Source organism: Charadrius vociferus, unplaced genomic scaffold, assembly GCF_000708025.1.
Source record: "Charadrius vociferus isolate BGI_N301 unplaced genomic scaffold, ASM70802v2 scaffold744, whole genome shotgun sequence".
NCBI lineage: Eukaryota > Metazoa > Chordata > Aves > Charadriiformes > Charadriidae > Charadrius > Charadrius vociferus.
The window spans coordinates 1,361,819-1,383,486 of record NW_009648252.1 but is presented as its reverse complement, the minus strand read 5'-3'; the positions used below and the strand labels follow the sequence as shown (position 1 = coordinate 1,383,486).

The 21,668-nt window shown below is 42.1% G+C and overlaps 1 protein-coding gene across 2 annotated transcripts in view; it reads right to left on the bottom strand.

Moving 5' to 3' along the window:
- FAM172A (family with sequence similarity 172, member A) overlaps positions 1-21,668 on the bottom strand; it is a 244,126-nt gene that overhangs the window by 68,015 nt on the left and 154,443 nt on the right. For both annotated transcript variants that reach the window (XM_009884330.1, XM_009884331.1), the window contains 2 exons: positions 7,309-7,425; positions 3,897-3,981 (listed from right to left, as the gene is read on the bottom strand). In XM_009884330.1, coding sequence (XP_009882632.1) covers positions 3,897-3,981; positions 7,309-7,425 — 202 coding nt within the window. The remainder of the gene's footprint in view (positions 1-3,896; positions 3,982-7,308; positions 7,426-21,668) is intronic.

Genomic DNA, 21,668 nt, shown 5'->3' with positions numbered 1-21,668 from the left:
ATATCCACTTTGGCAAAATACTGCAAAGTTTAATCTTCTCTCCTAAATAAAAAGCTTTCACTGGCAGAAACACAAGAACTAAGGAATGTATCTTATCCAAACACTAAGGTGTTCCCCACGAGGCACTCCAAAATACTCATATTCAGGAAAACAAAGGCCATGTCTACCTGGCAAAATTTACTGCAACACCTTTCCAGGGGTAATGTTCAGGGAAGGGGCCTGAAATCAAAGTAATTTAATTCCCGAACACCAGTAGAGATGGACACAGATCCACGGCTCTGCTTTCTCCCATCCTCACTTCCAGGCATTCCCACCCAGCAGCTGCTCCAGTAGGATGGTTTCTTAAAGGTCTTGTGAACTCCCTGCTCCAGAACTAGGAGAAATGTTCTAAGGTCTCAGGGACACGAAGTGAGCTACAACTACCGTCAGCAGTAACACGATACAACCTGTCTTTAAAATGTCTGTCCCATTGTCTGTGTCACATTACAAGTTGACCTCCAATCTCCTAACCAGTAAGACTCCCACCCTCACTCCATTTTGTGTGATGAACTTCAAGGTAGGGGCTGCTTTTAAAGTCTTCACCTTTCTCCACCCTGCATTTGCTTATGTCTTAGATAGGTAGGGAATGGATCCATTTCCTCTGAGACAGAAAAGAGGTCTTCTGGTTTGACGCCATTAGGAAGGTGGATTAAGACTGAGGCAGAAGATGACCTCAGGTCTGAGGTCCTTAACGACGGCTGAAAGTGAAGAGGGTAGGAGATGATAGTTTTCTTAACATAGATGAAAGTCTGGAGGCTGACAGAGGGCTCCTCCAGGACAATGAGGTGACAGTGTCACAGCTGAGGACCTCACCTGTGCAATGGGAACTCTGGAAGTCAGAGAGGGCTGTGAGCCTTCTCTGGACATGATGCTGGACAGCCTTGCCCAGTCAAAGATAAATGGCAGAGAGACAGTGGTGGACTCTTCTCTAATGAAGAAGAATGCCTTGTTCTTGTTGAATAAATATGGGATGGGTAACCAGATGGGTAGTGTTGGACAGACAGCCTCAACAGGAGCTCCAGGTCTGATGGAAGATGTTTGAGCTGGGACGTATGTCTTTCAACACAGCATGGTAGGATTTTTATGATTACATATACCACACAGGACATTTTGGATGACAATCCCATTGGCATGACAATAACCTGTCGCAGGAAGACGTTAAACTATGACACTAACATGCAAGCAAATCCTTGAGACATAGCGCAAAGACCATGTAGGCAGGACCTTCACCGTACCCCACCTCTTGCCATGAGGACAGGATTTATTATGGTTTTATTATGGCTTGCTTTTCCTGTATTGTTGTTGCTCTCAGGCCCGCAACGTTTAATTATTAAAGTGCATTTATTCCTTTTTGTAACCGAGTAAGACATGAATGAATTGTGGCAAACATTTTAATTACTTAATAATGCTCTAATCAAAAGCTTGAACAACTCTATCTAGAAATACAAGCTGTTTTTCCAGTTTGATGGCCATATATTTCTCTCTAGTGATTTTTAAGGGAAATGCAAGCACGAGACTGTGACATAATCTGAAGTAGGCACTGCTCACAAATAAACCGGGGTTTCCTGTAAATCCCAGTGTGCTGAATGGCGGAATATCAGGCCAGCTTTTTGGAAAAGCTGGCTCATGCTATGTGACGGAGAGGCAGTTATTCCCAAACTTACTCTTCCGTGCGAACACAGATAAAATACGGGGTTCCAAGCAGAAAAGAGAAGTGAATCTTCCTTCTGCAAAAGGCTTATTTAAAAAAAAATCTCCGTCTCGTTGCTCTGATTGCTCTCACTGTCATTCATTGAAATACCAAGGGCAATGCTGCCAGTATTTGAATGTGGGCTATTTCAGTACTGCAATTCTCAGGAAACAAGTGAAAGAAAATCTCTCACATTAAATACTAATGCTCCTACGTCTAATAGCAGTTCATAAATTTATTACAGATTACCCCAATGCAGGCTTATGTCATTGCTCACATAAACACACTGTAGGACTTACTCACTTGTTCCTCTGTAAATGTCTTACAGTTGTCCATATAAGACATGAGTATAAGAAATATAAACAAAAACATATGAGCAAATTGATAATTCAGCAGTAGTCACATAAAGCCATACTATTTTTAAACAGTCTTTATATTACAAAGAACCAAGCTGGAAATAGTTAGCTTCCATTTAAATCTTGTCCAAAATCTCTGACAAGAACTTCTAAAACATCAGTAATCTTAATCTAGTGGCATTGTATGTATGCATGAAATACAAATAGCAGGCTTTTCCTTTTACAGCTTTTACTGGATGAAATCCTACCCCATTTAAATTAATTCTTCTGCCAAGGACTTCAGTGTAGCTGGGAGTTCATTAAGTGAAGTATAAAAGTTACGCCCACTATGACCCATCGACAGAAAAGTAAAATTAAGACTTATTCACACCCCTATGAAAGCATCAGTCAGTTTTTTAGATAACACTTAGGATTTCTTGTATAGAATACCTTTTGTATTATTTACATCGGATGAATACAAAGAAAGAGAAGAGAAGCTCATACGGAGGATTTTCATTACTGGCAAGTGTACTGTAAATACCGACTGGTTGCCACCCAAGCCCTTATTTACCTGACTAAAATGACCTCTATAACACGCACTCTTGCACAACAGCAACGCAGATGCCAGAGATGGAAAGTTAAGCCTGTTGTAAAGAATTCTACCACTGAACAGAATTTTTCTCCTAGATGCAGCGCTCTCCCCTAAAGGAGCAAAAAGTTGGTAAACGAACGTTGGATCTACGAAAATTTTAGTAATATTTCATTTCCCTAAGCACTAAAGAGCAATGTCAATGCGATTGCGCTGTGTCTGTACAGAGCTGACGATCCGTGTGGTTAGATCCCAACCCACAGCAGAAATGTGATTACAGGTCTCTGGTTGTTGTGAGCTCTCAAACAAAGTACTGCTAAATTTTCCAAGCCTTAAAAATATCCTGCCGTAAACTGAATTTAATCTGCAAGGTTAGGTCTCATTAACAACCCCACAAATCCAGACAGATATGAATCTCTAACTTGTCAAACGAACAACTGCGTCTCACGGAGCAAGGTCAAACACTGTTCCAGCTTTTAAATTAATATTGTATAGGCTGTGTCTTCCTTTGAACCTGATTTTATATTCTACAGAAATACGCTACCTATGGCTTTTAGGAAATCTGATAATCAAACATGAAAGTTCAGTAACAGCTTTATGTATTTTAGATTACTTTCCTACAGAGATTTGAGATTTTTCCTGTTACGTTGACAACTATGTCTACTTTCTGGAATTATTACACATTAACAAAAGTCTCTGTGTATTATTTCATGTGCTCCTTATGATTTATGATTTATGATTCACTAATCTCACGTCAAGATTCTTGGACACTGTAAACAATTTGCCACATAAACTAGACTTGTGTTGATGGGGATTCAGGAAAGCGTCTTATTTCACTTAGCTGTACCTTTCATTAACGTACTCCTTTAAAACCTTCTTGCCTACATAAAATCAGATATTTATTCAAGGATCTATGGTAAATTTCCCAGTTTTCATCATTGCTATTACTCTTCTTAAGCTCCTACCTGTAATGTCATCAGTTCTTAAAGCCAAAGAGAAAAGACGACTAGAAAAATACATGCTACGAGTCGACAAGAGAACTTAAATCCCACACAAAGCAAAAAAAATAATCCCAACAATTAACAGCGGGCTGCGAAGAACAGCAGCATCCATATGCTCGCAACCATATCTTGCTGCGAGAAGGGCTAAAACACGTTGAGAAGCAAATGCATTTTTAAATAACCGAGCTGCCCCTGGGCACTAACGCGTCCGCTGTCTTTGTTTTGCGAACGAACCCACGTACCTGCAGAGACGCGGGGGCAGTCGGGCAGCATGGACTCCACCGAAGTGTCCAGGGGCTCGGAGCTGGAGACCCAGTTGCAGCAGTTCTGTAAGAGAAGACCGGCGATTGCCGGGTAAGCCAAAAACTCAAGAGCAAAAATAAATACAGACTTTGTTAAGTAAGGACAATGATCACCTCAAAATACTCAAACCAATTCACATAGCAGCCCTGAGAGGGAGTGGAAGGTAAACTGCGCTCACTTATTCACACGAAATATCGTAGTTTCATTCTAAAGAAGCAAAAAGAGTAAGACCATAATTCAGGAGATTAATGTGCTTAAATAGCATGTCTTTAAGTGCTACTTGGAGTGCCAGTGGACTAAAGTAGGTGCTGGGACCAACCAGTGCCCGAATTACCCACCGCGCGTTTTAATCTTTTCCTTTCTGTAGTTGTTAAATAGGTGTTGATATAAACATGGAGCCGTCTCTCTTGCCAACATTAAGAAATCAGAATTTTTCAGGGTGTTTTGATGGGAGCACACTGTGGAAAGAATGGTTGTGAAATCACAGAACAACAGATTATAACTGAATGAAAGCCATCAAGATAGCCGACTAATATTCAAATGATTGGAAATACAGCTGAGATGAACTGGGCATGAACATTTAAGGATGTAAATATTGGTCTTTGGGGAATTACGTTAAGGAAGCATTTACATTTACCTTTCATTCCTGAACTCCTGAGTAGGATGAATTTACCATGAATTTTTTAAATGTTTTGCTCCAAATGCTATCTATACAGAGAAGTCTATGAATTGAAGTATTAAATAATATGCTTTTAGTAAAATACGCTGAAACTACACCAAATCTAGTGAATCGAAGACTTAATTATAAAGTAACTACATTTCTAATAGGATTGCCATCTGAACTAGGAGATCTACGTGGCTGCCCTTATTACAAATCTGAGTTTTCCCTTTCTGAAAACCTGATTAACTTCATTTAGAGGAAAAGGGGAAAAAAAAAAAACCAAACCAAAACCCAAAACAAACCCCGCACAACTTTTTGGAAAGACCCAATGGATTTTCCGACAGATTCCTAAAAAATCATCCCATCAATCATGATTGTAAAAATGGACGATTGCTATTCGGGTAAACAAGCATGTATTGTGTATTTGTAGATGCTTGCTGCCCTAGTTGTGCACCATGGAGTCCGTCCTCACTGTGGAAAGATCCTTGACTGGTAGATCAAGTGTCTTATTGTATTTCCTTAATTCATTCTGTCTGGAAGAAGATGTCAGCTGTGTTGCAGTGAGGAGAGAATTTCAAAGGCTTCAGTCCCCACCAATAAAGGGCGAGGAATGGCTTTTGAATAGATTTGTCAAGGCAACCCTACTGTTCTGGGACCAGGGAGAGCAGGAACAACATAAAGGAAGGGTTGCTGTATGAGATTAGAAAGTGAAGTTCACAAAGCATGGCAGATTTTTGTAAGAAACAGTAGATCAATGAAACTATTGAACTCGATGGAAAAAAAAAAAAAAAAAAGAAAACAAACACACTACCCAGTAATGTAACTTTTTTAGTAAAAATGGTTAAAATGGAAGTATTTCACAAAGGCTTTAAGGTTTAAAGTAGTAAAGCATCATACATTTTACAATTTGCATGTATAATTTTAATTAACAGCTGAATGTGAAATTGCAAATGTAAGATGGTAGAAATTATAAAAGAAGTAGAATTTTTATGAAGTATTACATTCATTTGAAATAAGTAAAATTAATATTAACTACTGATAGAACACTACATCAGAGAGCTGGAGATAATACAGAAGATTAGCACACAATTAACCAGCTTTTATATACAATGTGACACTTGCCTGTAAGAAATAAGTATTCTCGAAAGCAGTGTCAAGATATGTAAATGGATGATTTGTTTTATCATTCATCACAGCTCCTAATAAATTCAAAAATCATGACTTCTATAGGTACTAAAAATAGGCCACCAATGATACAGGAGAGATAGCTCCAATGAAGAATTACTTTTTTAACAATTCATTCTTTCAATGACAGCAATTAGCCCTACAGACAGGCAGCGATTAGGTGTATATTTTAATTATTATTCATTTTACCAGTAGCCTTAAACCTGATTAAAGTAAGAGATATCCAGGTGATATGCTAGTCTTAATACCACTCAGCCACACTTCACATATGTAAAATTCTTCTTTCTTATAGGAGATTTTCAATGCTAATGTAAGTTATGACACTCCATCCACTTTTTAGGCCATTAATCATTTAACTTATTCTTTAAGATCTACTTTCTGCAAATGAAATTAAAGGTAATGCACTTGTCTTATTCAGACTAAATGCTTAAAGAAAAATGGAGTTGTCAGATTCAAATTACAGGATTTAAAATTTCAGTTTTACTACATAACATATATTTTAAGGTTTTGATTTCCCATAAAGAAAATGGGGATTCTTCTGACAGAGCCTGTAGGGGTTACCATTCTTTATATTTTTAACATTTAAGTCAGAGCTGTCAGGCTGCATCCCAGGTGATTCTCTATTCCCATCAGTCACGGCCTATAAAACTGTAAGGTTAAGTCAGGAACAGGCAGCCTATACAGAAAGTTTCGCTACATCCAGGGGAAAAAGTCAAATCTAACAAAAAGTTCGGGATGCAACCAGTTTAAATTTGCCACGTGCACCTATCGCTTCAACGCTCTGCAACGGTAACGCAGAAAACACAGACACGAGCCTGATCTGGTGAGGAAGAGGCTCATGAATGGAAGATTAGTTGGTCTTGCTTTAAAAAAATTACGATTTTTAAAATCTCAGCAACTTGAGTACTAAAAGAACAATGAACGCATGGCATCATCCTTCACCCAAAGGTGGAACTTGGTGATGCTGGCCGTGAACTGACACCAGATCTTTTTGGACCAACCACCCATTGGTGCTCGTACAGCAGCAAACGCTCCGCCTTTCCGTCAGAAAACTTCAGAGCACTTCAGAAGTAATTACATCTCGCAGAAGTGCTGAGAGAAAGGATCCTGTGCCGGCCGTGAGAATCATCACACTGAGCCACGGAGACTTTCAAGGGGCTTTTTCCAGCATGGCCAGATCAAGCCAGGAGCGCGGGGTGTGCACAGGACTCTGCTCCAGATACACAGCAGCGTGTGGGCTGCCTTGGTGTACGCGTCTGTGTTGCTGTGCAGCGGGAAGAAACACTGGACTTGATTCTTATTATTTTGACTGCTATCTTTGAAGTTCAGAAATGGCTTTAATCTCGGTTATTTTAGGGGCTGGTATGGGCACACTATTTCCGCACTCCTGTAACGTGCTGTCTTTCATACCCTAAAGAAATGGAAGAGGTCAGCAGATAAAGACATGTTTATACAGCCATATACAGACGTATATACCCCAACTCTTTAAAAAAACCCGGCCTCACCTCTCGCATCCACTCTCGAATAGTTTTCCCAACTTCTTGATGCCACACATTGTGAACAGAGTCTGTCAACGCCACAGCAGTTACCTTATTCTTTACTTCTGCCTCTCGTTGAATCATCTGTTAAAAAATATTGGCTTTAAGTTCTTTCTTTCTATTGAATAGCGTCTGCTTAGTCACAGATAATGATCTTAAATTAAAAAAGAAAGAGCAATACAAGTTCAATACTTGACTTCACTTGTTTTAAAGTTTATACAAATCCTAACAGCTCCAGAAACACAGAAAGACCTAATATTTTTGATAAAAGAAATAATACTAACTTTTAACTGACTGAACCATTCAGTCCTATTATTTTCCATGTGGCTTGACAATTCTAGGATTAAAGGTATCATAGTGAAAAAATGGAAGATTCCCTGAGGACACCTTTTACAAGCTTCTCCAAGTTCCTATTTCTGTCCTTCAGGGAAGCTGGTACCCGTGGTTCACTGTAAGCTACTCATGACTATCATCTACTAATTTTCAGTAGATTGCTGTAGTTTTTCTGATGTACAATCTTACTTTGACTTGTATGGGGCTTTTTTTTTTTTTTCCTTTTTCTATCCAATTTAGCTACCTTGCACTCCCACCATGGTCCCAAAATTCTTTGTGGTCTCTCTCATACATATGCTCACCCAGCTAACGCTGGAGCCTCTCAACATTTTTAGGGTATTAAAGGGCCTCTGTTGTTGCAAATGACAGTATGACTAAATAATATTAGTTCTAAAACCAATTAAATGATTGCTGCAAATAACACGAGTGAACTGGCAAAGATGCTGTGGAATTCAGTGCTGCTCTGCAAGATAAAAGGGACGGGGGAAGAATAGTTTGATATCAAAGAGAGACAAAAAGGTTTTAATCTCCTGACACGAGTGACCCTAATTTGTAACACTGGATCAAAGAAAGTATAATGAATTATACTTATGAAACCAGCATTTCGCAACTAGTGTCTTTATCACCGTGTATGCCGCAATAAACTAATTTTTTTTTTTTTCCAGCTTTCTTTTGTATAAACGGCGACGCACACAACATTTCTGAAACCAGGCATTCTTTGTTCATGCCCTGGTAACTGCGTACCAGCATACAGGCTGCCCCTCCGAAAATACTGCTCTGAAAGATACTTTTACAATGGGGATGTGAACTATATTTTCCATCAGAAACTTCAAAATAAACACCTCGATCCAGATGTTTGACACAAAAGTAGCATTTATTCATACTTTACACAAACTATCTGCTGGTTCCTCCAAAATATCACACACATAAACCCTTCTGACCAAACACTCTTACTTCAGTTCTCCGTAACCGCAGTACGATATTCTGAATTAATCACATCTTGCCTTTTTTTTCATTTATGTTACATGCCCATGGCAGGGGGGTTGGATCTAGATCATCCTTAAGGTCCCTTCCAACCTAAACCATTCTACGGTTTTACGTGGATTCTAAAATCAGTGCAACTGAATTGATATTCTAAGGGAAAAATATTCACCACTGTTGGCCGGGTAATGCCAACGCAGAGCTCCCCGTTCCAGACAAAACCAGGTGCCCACCTTCCCCAGTGCTCCTTCTTTCCTAATGTCAGTATTACATGATTTGGGAATTCAGCTGAGATTAGGACATCTTGGGTAAGAATGTATGAAGAAACTCTTAAGACTAATCTTTCTTCACGTGAAGGCTTTCCATAAATACTGCTTTTTTCATCCTTTACCCTCCTGTGGGGCACATTTAATATCCAGAATTTTTGGAGGATGGAACATGACAGGTATGTGCGTGTGGGACAAAAATCACATGTTTAGGACAAAATAGCATCTATTGTAAGAGGGGTGAGCTGCTTTCAGCTGTAACACGGTACTGACATTTTCAGCCAAACATCTGACGCTGAGCACTAAATTTCACTGTAAATATAAAGACGCAAAAACTCCCTCCATTATGAAACTGTCCATAACAACAGTGAAACTCTCAGAATGATCTTCAGGCCGTTGCAGGAACCACCAGTGATTCTGCTAAACTGGGGATGAAAGCCCTGAGCTCCGGTGGAAGGTGGAGCCCCCAGACAAACATTTTTATTGATGTTACAATCCCTCTCCCCAAACCTGGATGGACATCTCAAGCACCGACAAATGCTCTGTCTCTCAAAGGGCTGAGTCACTCAGACCTTCAGACCAGCCTTGTTCAGCAGAACTTGGACTCAACATGAATATCTCACCTGCAATATTCCATTCCATTCCATTCCATTCCATTCCATTCCGCTCTACTCCACTCCACTCCACTCTACTCTACTCTACTCTACTCTATTTGCTTTGCAATTACACCAAGCCCCAAACATGGTTCAGATCTGCCAAGCATCTGAAAATTTTGGCTTTTAGACCACAGCTTTACTGTCCCCTTTATCAGGCAAAGCTATCTGCATGCGATGACCACCGAAGAGATGACCCTTTGATTGCAGGAGAAAGCCAGGGTGCTTTTGCGAGGGCTGTTGCTAGTCCTTTCTCTTACCAGCCACCAGCAACCATCCAACTGCTTTACCTTCACATAACAGCTAAGGTAGCATCACTCTCCTTCTCTAAACAGGACAGCACCTGCAGAAGAACCTTCTGCTGAAGGGCTGCAGGTCCTGCCAGGCTGTCGGGAGCTTGCGTTGCCAGACTTCTACATCCAGCACCACCTTCAGTGTGGTTGGGGGGCCGGACCCTCCGTTCCACGTAAGAGCAATAAGAGTGGCTCAGAAATCCTACCAGAAAAAAAGGTTCTCTGAAAGAGATGGTATCTAAAAACAAGACCTGTAAGCCACACGCACCCAACTTGCACTAAATCTGCTGTATATTGAATAAGTTTTAGGAACGTGCCATACGTACTAATATTCCTGTACTAGTGCTGCGCGTTCCAGCACGCATTTGGCTGCACCGTCTTGCACAGAATACTGTGATTTAAATGGGCAAAGGAGCAAAACCGCCATTGTCCTTGAAGCGCATGTACCTACCAATTACTTGGAGTTATTACATGCTGGGGGAAGCTTAAAATCCCCACCAGCTCATTGTGTTCCAGCATGACTTCCTCCATGAAGGGCTGGTCTTCACAAGCACTGCTAATGACCAGCAAGGGGAAAAAGATCCGCTCTGCTTTGGAAAAGCAGTCTTTTCTCAAGCTATTGTGTCCCACGTTTCTGTTTTGAAAACTAGCCACCCAGTTCATCTAAGAACGTCACCTTTTTCTTTAAATCACAAGGGAAGACAGACGTGCAGTTCCCTTCTCCCTTTCTAGACCTAGCCCAGGTTTGTTATTCCCACTTTCCCTATGCACGTGGAAGAACGGGCACCCACTGATCACCATCTCTTCCTATTCTTTCTTCGCACGATACACGCAGTCTTTGCTTTTCAGGTCATCCATGGCATGGGGAATAATACACACTACTCGACATGCTGCTGGTGCTTGCTGCTCAGCTTTGTGGATGCATGCAGAATGGCATTCTCTTCACAAAGATCAGCAAAGAGACCGAGGCAGACAACGCGAGGGTGTTTTGACAACTCAGCCACAGTGCTGGGGTTAGGACAAGGGCTCATGGATGCAGCAGCAAAGAGGGATCGAAGGGATTAACTGAGCTTCAGTTACAGATTTCTCTGTGTCCAGACCAGAAGAAGTAAGTTTTGGTAGGCATCCATGCCCTTGTGAGCCAACTTGGAAAGAAAACAGACAAAACTAATACATCAAGCGGAGAAAGGATCACGGGTATAACCTTCTCTTCAACAAGAAGTCTAACATGTCCATCTTTAAGTGACACAGAAATGTCACAACAGAGCACGTCAAATCCAGGACGAACAGCTCTTGTTCTTTGCTACCACGGGACACTAACTGATAATAATAACCAAGGAGAACAGATCTAGGAGATGCTCAAACAGCAGACCCTCTTATCAGGGGTGATAATTCATCCCGCAGGAAGATACAAAGAAGCCTGTGCGCTTTTGGCCACAGGAGCTTCAATACTCAGTAAATGCTTCAGATTCAATGGATGGATTGCTCAGAATGAAAACATTTCTCTCTCCTAAACCCGGTTTTGAATACAAATAAATTGTAAAAATTAAGCAAGCAGAATAAAATTGTTACGGTGAAATATATTAACATTCAACACAAATTTTGCACGCAGCTGCCATTCAAATGTGACACAACATCAAATTCCAATGGAAGGGTGCTACAAGATGCATGATTTATACTTCCCAGGACCAGTTTTATTCCATGCAGCCAGTACAAGATCTTGAAATGGACATGCTAAAACTGAAGATATTTAATAGACCACAGACTATTTACAATACTACAAACTATATTTTTTTTCTTCAGGAAAATAGTGTTTTTTACTGAAGCAACAATTGCAAATAAAGACCTAAGGATTTAGTCTAGAGCTCATTCATGCCTTATACGCTTTCTACATCAGTAAATTCCATAGAAGGGAAGTTTTCACAGCCTAGGAATTACTTATTTTCCCACTCAACGCTCATTTTCAAATCTTAAATTATTTTTAGCTGAACAGATTTTACAGGAAGTCATCTCTCTTTGCACCCATTCACTGGATGGCTTACAGCTCTGTTCACACTGTCCTTACATTCCTTCTTCGTCTTCCAATAATTAATATATCATCAGATGTAGGTGAACTGGCACTTTTCTGGTAGGTAAATCAGTTCTCATTTATTACTGCATTACTTAATACACCACTATGGGTCCTCCAGACTTTCCCAATCACCTTTTCTATTCAGGCATGTCCATTTCACCTTTGGTTTTGTGCTCCTTCTTTGCAGTCACAGTAAAATTTGGGTTTGTAATTTATTAACCACATGTCATCGCTACTTTATATTTGGTTCCCTTAGAACGGCAAGTTGTAGACCAGTCTTCACTGCAACAAGTTATTAGAACGTCTTCAGGCATCTTTCTGAAAGTCCTCTCTATCCCAGTGGTTGAAAATTTGTTCCTTCACTTTGCAAGGGAAAACATCAATTATCTATTCTCACAAGTATTCAACTCTATCACTTACATAAGCAAGAACTTACAATCCCCTAAAAATGCATTCTTTAAGTTAGAATATATTAACTACCCATTTATCTGTCAATTTAATAAATGATCTTTGACCCAAGTGTCTGTAATGTCACATGGTAATCCTCTGTAAGTTTATATTACACAATTAACATAACTTTATAATGACAAAAGGTTTATACCTTCATTATTTGTAATGTATACATATAAAACGTGGTCTTATACATAAATCACATGCAATATATTTAATGTACCTATACTAAGAGTAAATGATAAAATACATCTTTGGTACATAATATATTTGATAGCATAGCACTCTTGTCAACTGAAAGCATCAATATGCTAAAAGGTGACTCAAAGGTCTAAACCTTTAAACACAGAAGTCCTTGAATATCCCAGTTAGACTTTAGGCAAATGGCCTGTGGGAGTAACTCTGTGGCATTAATTCCATACTCTTCATACCTGTTCTAATAGATTTAGAATGGCTAAAAATTTAAACTTCTGAGAAAGGTCAAAGGAAGTTAAAACACGCCTCTTATTTTTATGGGCCCAGGCAATCAAATCAACCTCCACCACTTGGGCTTTGGGGGATACTTACTCCTCTGAGTTGCTTGTAATTAGGAATGAAGAAAAATGGATTAAAAAAAAAAAGCCCCAAATTTTAATTTCTCTTGAACTTTTGAGAAAAACTTTCAGCTACTTCCCCTGCCTTCCACTGCAATTCCAGTTGGTGTTTACACATGCACTGGGTGTGAATGGTCATGTCTACAATAAGCATTTGGCATGGCGCAAAAATAACTTTGACCTCAGTCCTCCATCATCTCCAGTTGCCTCACACTGGTTGGAGTCTCCAAGAGGTTTTGGTGTGTGCAAACTGAATTCCTTTCAGAGGAAACTGAACTGGAAGCCCCTGTCCAAATGTCCTCAATGATTTCCAGAAGTGAAATGAATTTGCAGTAGAAATTCTGGAGGATCAAAACGGGATCAGGTGGACTCTGAAATATTTGTAAAAGCAGTGGTAGATGCGACGAGAGAAGAAATCACATGCCAGGAATGGTGTGCAAGAGGGCAATCGGTATTTAATGCTTTTGGAAGGATGTGCCATTCTTTCTTAGTGACTTCAGGTGCTCTCCTTGGATCTTGGTACATGTCTACGGTCATTCAAAACCCCCTTCAACTGCCTTTTCACACAATCTCATACAAACCAAGCAGCTGGCCTATCTGAGCACCAGCACTTGAGCTAATGCCTTTTCTCAGTTGAGAAAGACTCGTCTTCACCACGAAAAATATAATTCTGTTTGTTGGTAGTGTGAGTTTGTCAATCTGGGATTCCCACAACCTTTCACTGCTTCCTGGATAGAATTCCAGAATTTCTGAAATACTCTCATTTTTTTTCGCGTGTCTTTAAACAGAATTAGATCCTCAAGTCTTCATAAAATATTTGTTAGGGATTAGAATTACAGAGCAATTACACTAGAACACCACACAGCAAAAATAATAAATAATCCAAAGTTAAACCAGTTCCCATTTTCAATTAGCGACAAGAATAATTTTCCCTAAATGAATTCACAGACATGTGATAAAAACCCTCCTTGCAGTAGACAAAGCATTGGATGCACCCCAGTTTTTAAAGGACAAAAGAAAATATCTGCAGAGATACAATCATAGAATGACCACAGCCAAGTACTTTATGATATTTTGTTCAAAGATCTACTGGATGTTACGTCTACAATTGTGATAGCTTTCTACAGCAATAAAACACACTGAAACAGTAATAATAATGCATGACCATATTAGAACAGATTGCTTTATAGCATCTGGAGTTTAGGACTTGTCACTGTTCACACTGTAAACCAACTTCTGTGATAGAACTACCGAAAATTTCTACACACGCCTTATATCGGGGGTATAAGTTCTTAAAATCAATCATCATTAGAAAAATACTTAATTCTAAAATAACTGAAGATTAAAAAAGGGTGGGGGTCATCTCCCTTATGCATAGCTCAGTCAAAAAACATCAAAAAAAACCCTGTACACAAAATTCCGCTGGTAATATTTTGTGAACAGCGCAAACAAAACTCACGGCTCTCTCCTGTAAAAGCCTCAGGCTTCAGCTTTATTAAAACTTTAAACTTAATAATGCAATTCTTCTGTTTCTCTTGTCCCTAGTGTCTTGTGACAGAAAGCTTACAGGAGAAAAGCCTGCGAGGACCTGTAACAACGTGGAGAACACCAAGTTCCCAAACACAGGCTAATAGGTGCAACGGGACCCCAGGTAGAGATGGTGGCTCCGCTCTCTTACAAACCTCCCAGCAATCTGTTGAGTATGAACGAAGCCTAACAGTTCCACAGAAAGCCCATCACATAACATAAACTGGTATGGTACCGTGTGGGTGAAGATCTTTGAATAGGTCCACTACATCTCCAATCAAAGCAAGCTGGTGGAAGGGGCATCCTCCACGGTCTGGAGCACACAACGTTGGCATTCTGCAGATAGTTTCACAGCAGCCCAGACTGGTGAGGGTCAGAAGGGCCCTCTGGAGCTCCCCCAGTGCCACCCCCTGCCAGAGCAGGGGCACCTCCAGCAGTGGCACAGGACGGCGTCCAGGCGGGTTTGGGATGGCTCCAGAGGGGGAGACTCCCCCACCTCTCTGGGCAGCCTGTGCCACTGCTCTGCCGCCCTCACAGCAGAGAAGGCCCTCCTCAGGTGGAGATGGAACTGCCAATGGTCACGTTTGTGCCCGTTCCCTCTTGTCCTGTCACTGGGCACCACTGGAAACAGACTGTTCCCATCCCTCCGGCACCTCCCTTAAAGGATTTGTAAGTATTAATAAGATCCCCCCTCAATCTTCTTTTCTCTAGACTAAAGAGACCCAAGTCTCTCAGCCTTTCGGCTTCCTTGCAGACCAAAAATGTACATTGGCCAAAAGGGTTTGGTGAAGTTCTTCCCTTCAAAAGCTCATCTAAAGTGAACAAAAGCCAATGCCTTTTTTAATGCATCTCAAGATATTTCAGTGGTGAAGACTGCTGAGATATTTGCCTTGGGGCTGCTGGAGAACCGCAGTGACAGTCAGGAAAGGAGGTTTGGAGCAGCTTGGGTCTAGCTGGAGTCAGCCAGTTGGTACTCCCTCCTGACAGCAGCAGTCTGCCGACTCAAAATTGGGAGATCTGAGCCGGGGAAATCTCTGTACGTCTCATTGGCATGCAAGTAAAGTTCTGAAGGGTCAACAACTTCCACGTATCTCAACCAGGAACAGAAAGAGACGGCGGATCAGTTTGCTAACGTTCCTGTGCTGCCGACTGCAGCAGGGAGATGTTGGCTTGCCTTTAATATACAAGCTCAAAAATGGTCCGGTCTTAGAAATGTGGAGCTCCACAAGGGCCAATTTGTGCTGCCAGGAAGCAGCCTAAATTAGCATGTGCAGTATTTGGCACAACTAATGCTGAAGAGCATCTGATACTCAAGCCGGGTTGTTTAAAAGTAGCATGGGTATGGCCACGGCAGCACATGAGCCCCAGGAAAACTGTATTTGAAAAATACGCATAGTTTGCTAAACTGTATTTCATTTTGTGTTCACAGTTAATTTGGACTCGGGTGGTGGAAGATGTTGCGAGTGTACGATCGCGCCTGAACCTCCGGCACAGCAGAAGATCCTTTGCTGCTCTGGCTTTACCATGTGTCTGTGTCAGCAGCATCCTCTTAATAGAGATGCAGGAGGTTTTCTGGCAGGAGGCTGCATCACCTCTCCAAATGACATGAGCTCAGCCAGCAAGAGCACTCCTCTGTTGGAATAGCTATGCAAAACCTGCGCTAGAGGTTTTGCTAACATAGTTATCTTGGCTGGGGTGGTGAAGGGTTTTTTCAAGCTCTTAGCTGATACAACTTTGCCAGTAAAACCTTATGCTGTAGGTCACAGCTTTGCTTTTTCTCGGTTTACCTGGATTTCTGAAGCACTGGTTAGCTATTTGAGTGCCATGCCTAGCTTGAAACAGAGTAAGAAAGTAAAATAAAGTAAGATAAAATAAAGTAGAATAAAGTAAGAAATAAAATAAAGTAGAATAAAGTAAGATAATAAAATAAAATAGAATAAAGTAAGATAATAAAATAAAATAGAAAATTAAAAAGAATAAAATAAAATAACAAATAACAAATCAAAACAAAACAATTAGTAAAGCACCTTCATCAGAACCATCTAGACCTATGACTGAAAGTTTAAAGTGCTGTAGCATCAAGAAAGGTCAAGACCGATGTGGACTAGGATCCTGCTTGAGACTGGGAGCGCTCTCAGCCTCGTGCCCCAAACTTGCTAGTCTGGGCTCAGTTTTTCACAAAGACTTTCACAGCCCTCGTCAGCCCCAAGCACGGGCAAATCACGGGCCACCACTTCGAACACGTTTCCTTGCAGGAATGTACATTGGGTGACAGACTTCCAGCCCGATCTTGCAGCCATTAGGGATGGTTTTGCATCGTTTAAGAGCAGTAGTCACTGCGCGGTTGACCCCTCGCAGCGGTGCATGACCGACATTGCACCAGTGGTGCCCTGTTGTACCCGAGCGAGGTGTTGAACGCTGTCTGAGATGTATCGGTGAGCAAGTACTTGCAAGTTTTCAAACCCCACCAGTTTTCTTGCTGTTGACGGGAGTTGTAGGAAGCTCCAGACTAGGGAGGAGCGGGGTCTCGGGGTGCAGACAGATGATTGAGTTACGACGACTCCTCCAGTCGCCGCCTGTCAGACTCGCTGCGGTAGCTCGCAGCTTGTACGGGCTCCGCGAAAGGGTGGGAGCAGATAGAAGCTGGGTTGTTGATGCTGCTACCAACCTCGGCCATCTGGTCCACCCATCTGAGGGGTGCGACTGCTCCAGGGCAGAGACACTCATCTGCTCCCCACTCAGGCATCGTGCCGCCACCGTTTTCAGCGCTGGGGCTTCGAGCCTGGTCAACATCTCTGAGGTTGTTACTTTGGGTGATTTCAAGTCAATAAAGGAGTGGGGCTGGACAGAAATAAAACCTTCTCACACTGTGAAAAAAGTTCTTCCTAAGGTACTTGCTTGAGCTCCATGTCTTTTAAATTACCGTGGACCTGCTTTGCTGTATCTAAACAACCAGTATGCCTATAAAGTGGATCAATAAAAGCAGTCGTTTACTCTCAGCCTGTCTTGTTGGGCTCCTCTTTTGCATCGTGCGGGCTGAAAACCTCTAAAAGCCTTGAACCAGAATACCCAGGTTCTTGGAATTTTATTTACTCAGAGAAAGCTAAATAAAATACAGTGATCTTACATCTTTGTGATGACAAATTAGGTGAAATAAACCGCTCCTGAAAATCAGTGTGTAACAAAACCCGTAATACACAGGGCTTGAAAATGAAATGATACAAGGGGTTGGAGTTTTGTTTTGATATTTTACCATCAGGAAGGTAATGGTTCATATCTAATGAAAAACGTGGCCTGAAGTAACTTATGGAAGTAATTTTCTCACGTTTTAATAAATGTGTAAATCCAGAACTCAGTCTACAAGTGAACAATCATATTAGTGAAATGAATGTGAAACAATCGAGTAAATAACTGTTTTTACATGTTAAGTATCAAATACAACAGGGTAAAATGGCATTACTTCTTCATTGCTTCTGTCTGAATGGTACATGGAAAACTTTTATTACAGCTTTATGCAAATCTCACGCTGGTGCATTTTTCAGTGAAATAGCCAGTTTCCTTATATTTCCTTTTATACCTAGAGAAACAGAGAGAATTGCACTGGTTTAACACCAAGAAGGGCAAACCCTTCACAGATCTCTGGATGTTGGCTGAACAAGGACCGAGCATTGATTTAAGAAGTTGCCCCTGGTTTAGCATACGTGTACACAAACACATCAGCCGATGTATTAATTTTTATTGAAAGGCCAGGCTTAAAAAAAAAAAAAACAAAACAAAACACCAACCCAAAAACAGAAAATGAGAAAAGCTGAGTGTTAAGCTCAGCACCTCGCAGATGGAGACGGAGTCTGACGCCCTTGTTATTTAAACACAGACAGCTGGATTTCCACTTCAGCCAGAGGATAAGACAACACTCACTCTTCCTGTCCTTTGAAGCCCCAGCTTCAACTCTTGCAACCTCTGAGCAACTTCAGGAAGGAAAAGTCTCTCCGCAGGCGAGGTCCCTGAGCAAGAGGGTATGTAAACTGAAACTTTTGGGGTCACACAAACTCACGGAGATAACTCTCTTTGTGGTTAGGGAATGGCAAATTGTGATTTATTATTGCAGGCAACCAAAGGAGAGGAGCAGCAGCTTCCCTCTTTCCCGCTGAAACGCCGCTGCCGCAGGCACGCTCCTTTGCCAAAAAAGTATGTGCAGAAAACCGAATTACACCAAGCAGACCACAATATGACTGACACATTCAAAGTCTGAAAAAACGGGAAAGCAGAAGGGGAAATACTGGGTAATGTTTCACCAGGCCTCTTTATCAGACGTTGAATGCACCATCAGGTATCAAACAAGGTGTTCCACCCAGTCATGAGACGGGGAAGCGGCAGCAAGGCTAAGACGGCTCCATGGAAGAGAAAATCTTTCATACGCAGAAGGGCTTTGTGAAGCAGCCTGAAGGATGTACAACTAATCCAATATGACAAATGATTCAGATAAAGATCTTCCAATTCAGAGTACAGAACAGACTCTCATAAACAGTACACATTCATAATTAAATGTCTGATCCATGCCCTGTGCTGGTAGCCGCCAGGCACAGCTGTACTGGCAAAGGAAGCCCAGACACTCCACCCTCCAGAGACACGGGGCATGGACCTGCTCTCCATCAGGTCTGGAGAGCCACAGCGCTGCCGCAACACAACAGCTTCCACCTCAGCAACCCTAGACATGGAAACGGGGCCGGGGACCGGGATGTTGTCTCACTGCCACCATTGTTCATCCTCTGGGCCTGCTCGGTCATCTTGGACCAACCTGGTCATCAGCTTGCTCACATCATTTATGGCTGAGTAATGCTCCAGGAGACTGCTGTGCCACTCTCTCTCCATCGCCCTCGGCGTGAGCCTGCCAGTCAAATACTACAAATCATCCCCGAGTATTTATGACATTAGTCAGAGAAGTGACACCAGGTAGTGATGAGTCAACAGTGGAACGAGGAGTGTAATTTCTTAGCGTAACGAATGCTGTCCTGCCTACGTGTCAGGACAACGGAAGCTGCACAAAAGCACCAAAAAATCCCAGCTTCCCATGTAGGAAGGTTTTCATTTATCACACGTGGTCCTTCTTTGGTGAAATAAACTCTTGTACCTGAAGAGAGACTCTGGCACGTTGAGAGCAGCGCATCTTTACTTTCATGGTCCTTGGAAAATGGGAGAAATTGTCCTGAAGATCTTCTCTGTCTTTGGTGGTTGCGCCCAGGTTGCTGGACCAAGACTCTTCTGTAGTTGTCAGCAAAGCCACACTGGCTGGCTCCTGAAACCAGGATACACTGGTGGGCAAGCTGGGATGGTGTGGAGAGCACTGGGCAACCCTTCCCTCTCATCGGGGAGAGCCAGCCAGGGAGGGCTGCTACGGCAAACATCTCTGGTCTATTGGGTAGGCCCTGAAGAAACAGCAGACTCATCTGGTGACCACTGGATCCTTGGGGAACTCATCAGGGTGCCTCAGGACCATGAAGATCAGCCACCCCTGTACTAAATCACAAGCGACGTCTGCTAAAGTTTCTGCACGCACTCGCCAAACTTTCTGGTCTACTTTGAAACAAGGCCTGCTGTGGATTTAACTACTTGCCAGTCTTTTTAAGCTAAGAGCTCATCATTTTCAACTTAAGAAATCCCACTTCAAAAAAAAAAAAAAATTCACAGATATCGTGGAAGGCAAAAGACACTGTGTGAAATCTGCAAATTCTGGCCCTCATCAATAAAAATTCAAAATGTTAAAAACATGGGATAAGGTAGAAAGTCAGTCCCTCTTTCCCACAGCATTTCATGCCTGCTTTGTGTTATATATCTACCAAATGATAAGCTCCTTGAAAGAGAACCATTTTCCTTTTGTTTGGTCCTGAACACACAGTTGGAAGTTCAAGCATCTAGCACACAGAGAAGCATTCCTGTATGCTCTGCCTAATTTTCAAATAAGTTAAATAGAATATACATAATAGCCATTTAGTTAGATCAAAGGCAGCTGGAGCCACCCTTGGTGTTTATTTCCAAACCATTACACATCACTAGCAAGATATTCCCCATGACCCTCTGATCTCGTAAGGTTCATAAGCAACGCTAAAACCAAACGCAACCGCGAGCTTTACTTCTGCTCTTTTTCCTCCAAAGTCCTCTTTAGTGATGAAACAGATCCGGATATGTTTTCCACATCTTTATTTCACAACCAGCAGCAGCACCACTGCTTACCCAGGACAGAACAGGGTCCTGGAGAGCAACCCCCTACCACGAGGAGTCTGGCTGTACCCTACCACTAGTTGAAAGTCATCATGTAACTGGACCATGACACCAAATACTGTTCACAGCTCCGTCTCTGGGAGCTGTAACTGAAGCCCTGATAGAGAGTTGGGGGTGTTCCGCCTGGAGAAGAGAAGGCTCTGGGGAGACCTTGGAGCCCCTTCCAGTCCCTAAAGGCGCTCCAGGAGAGCTGGGGAGAGACTCTCGATCAGGGAGGGGAGTGATGGAACGAGGGGGAATGGTTTTACACTGAAAGAGGGGACATTGAGATGAGATATTGTGAAGAGATCCTTTCTTGTGAGGGGGGTGAGCCCCTGGGGCAGGTCGCCCCGAGAAGCTGTGGCTGCCCCATCCCTGGAGGTGTTCAAGGCCAGGTTGGACGCGGCTTGGAGCAACCTGGGCTGGGTCTGGTCTGAGGGTTCCAACCCCCCTGCCCAGGGCAGGGGGTTGGAATGAGATGGTCTTTAAGGTCCCTTCCAACCCAAACCGTTCTGTGGTTCTATGATTCTATGGTATCCAGGTCTGACCTGATGGAAGGATGAGACCCTGGTCACATCTCCAGCAGTTGGACAGATAAGCCCACACAGAGGACAGGGAAGCCTGAAGGCTTCTGCACACTTCGGGAGGGAGGTGTACCAATGAAGGGCATCAGTTTACAACATACTTTAGAAACACATACAGTGCTAAATCACAGTTCAATCTATCTGCACACACTTTTAAAGCCACGTGAAGGTTCTTTTAAGTTGCACCAAGAAGCATCATTACACCAGAATAAGTGCCTCGTTGGGAGGTTAGGTTACCTCAGCTTCACAAAATTTCTTTCTAAACTAATGATCAAACACACAAAAACCTGAAGTACAGACAAACCCGCCTCTGCTGAA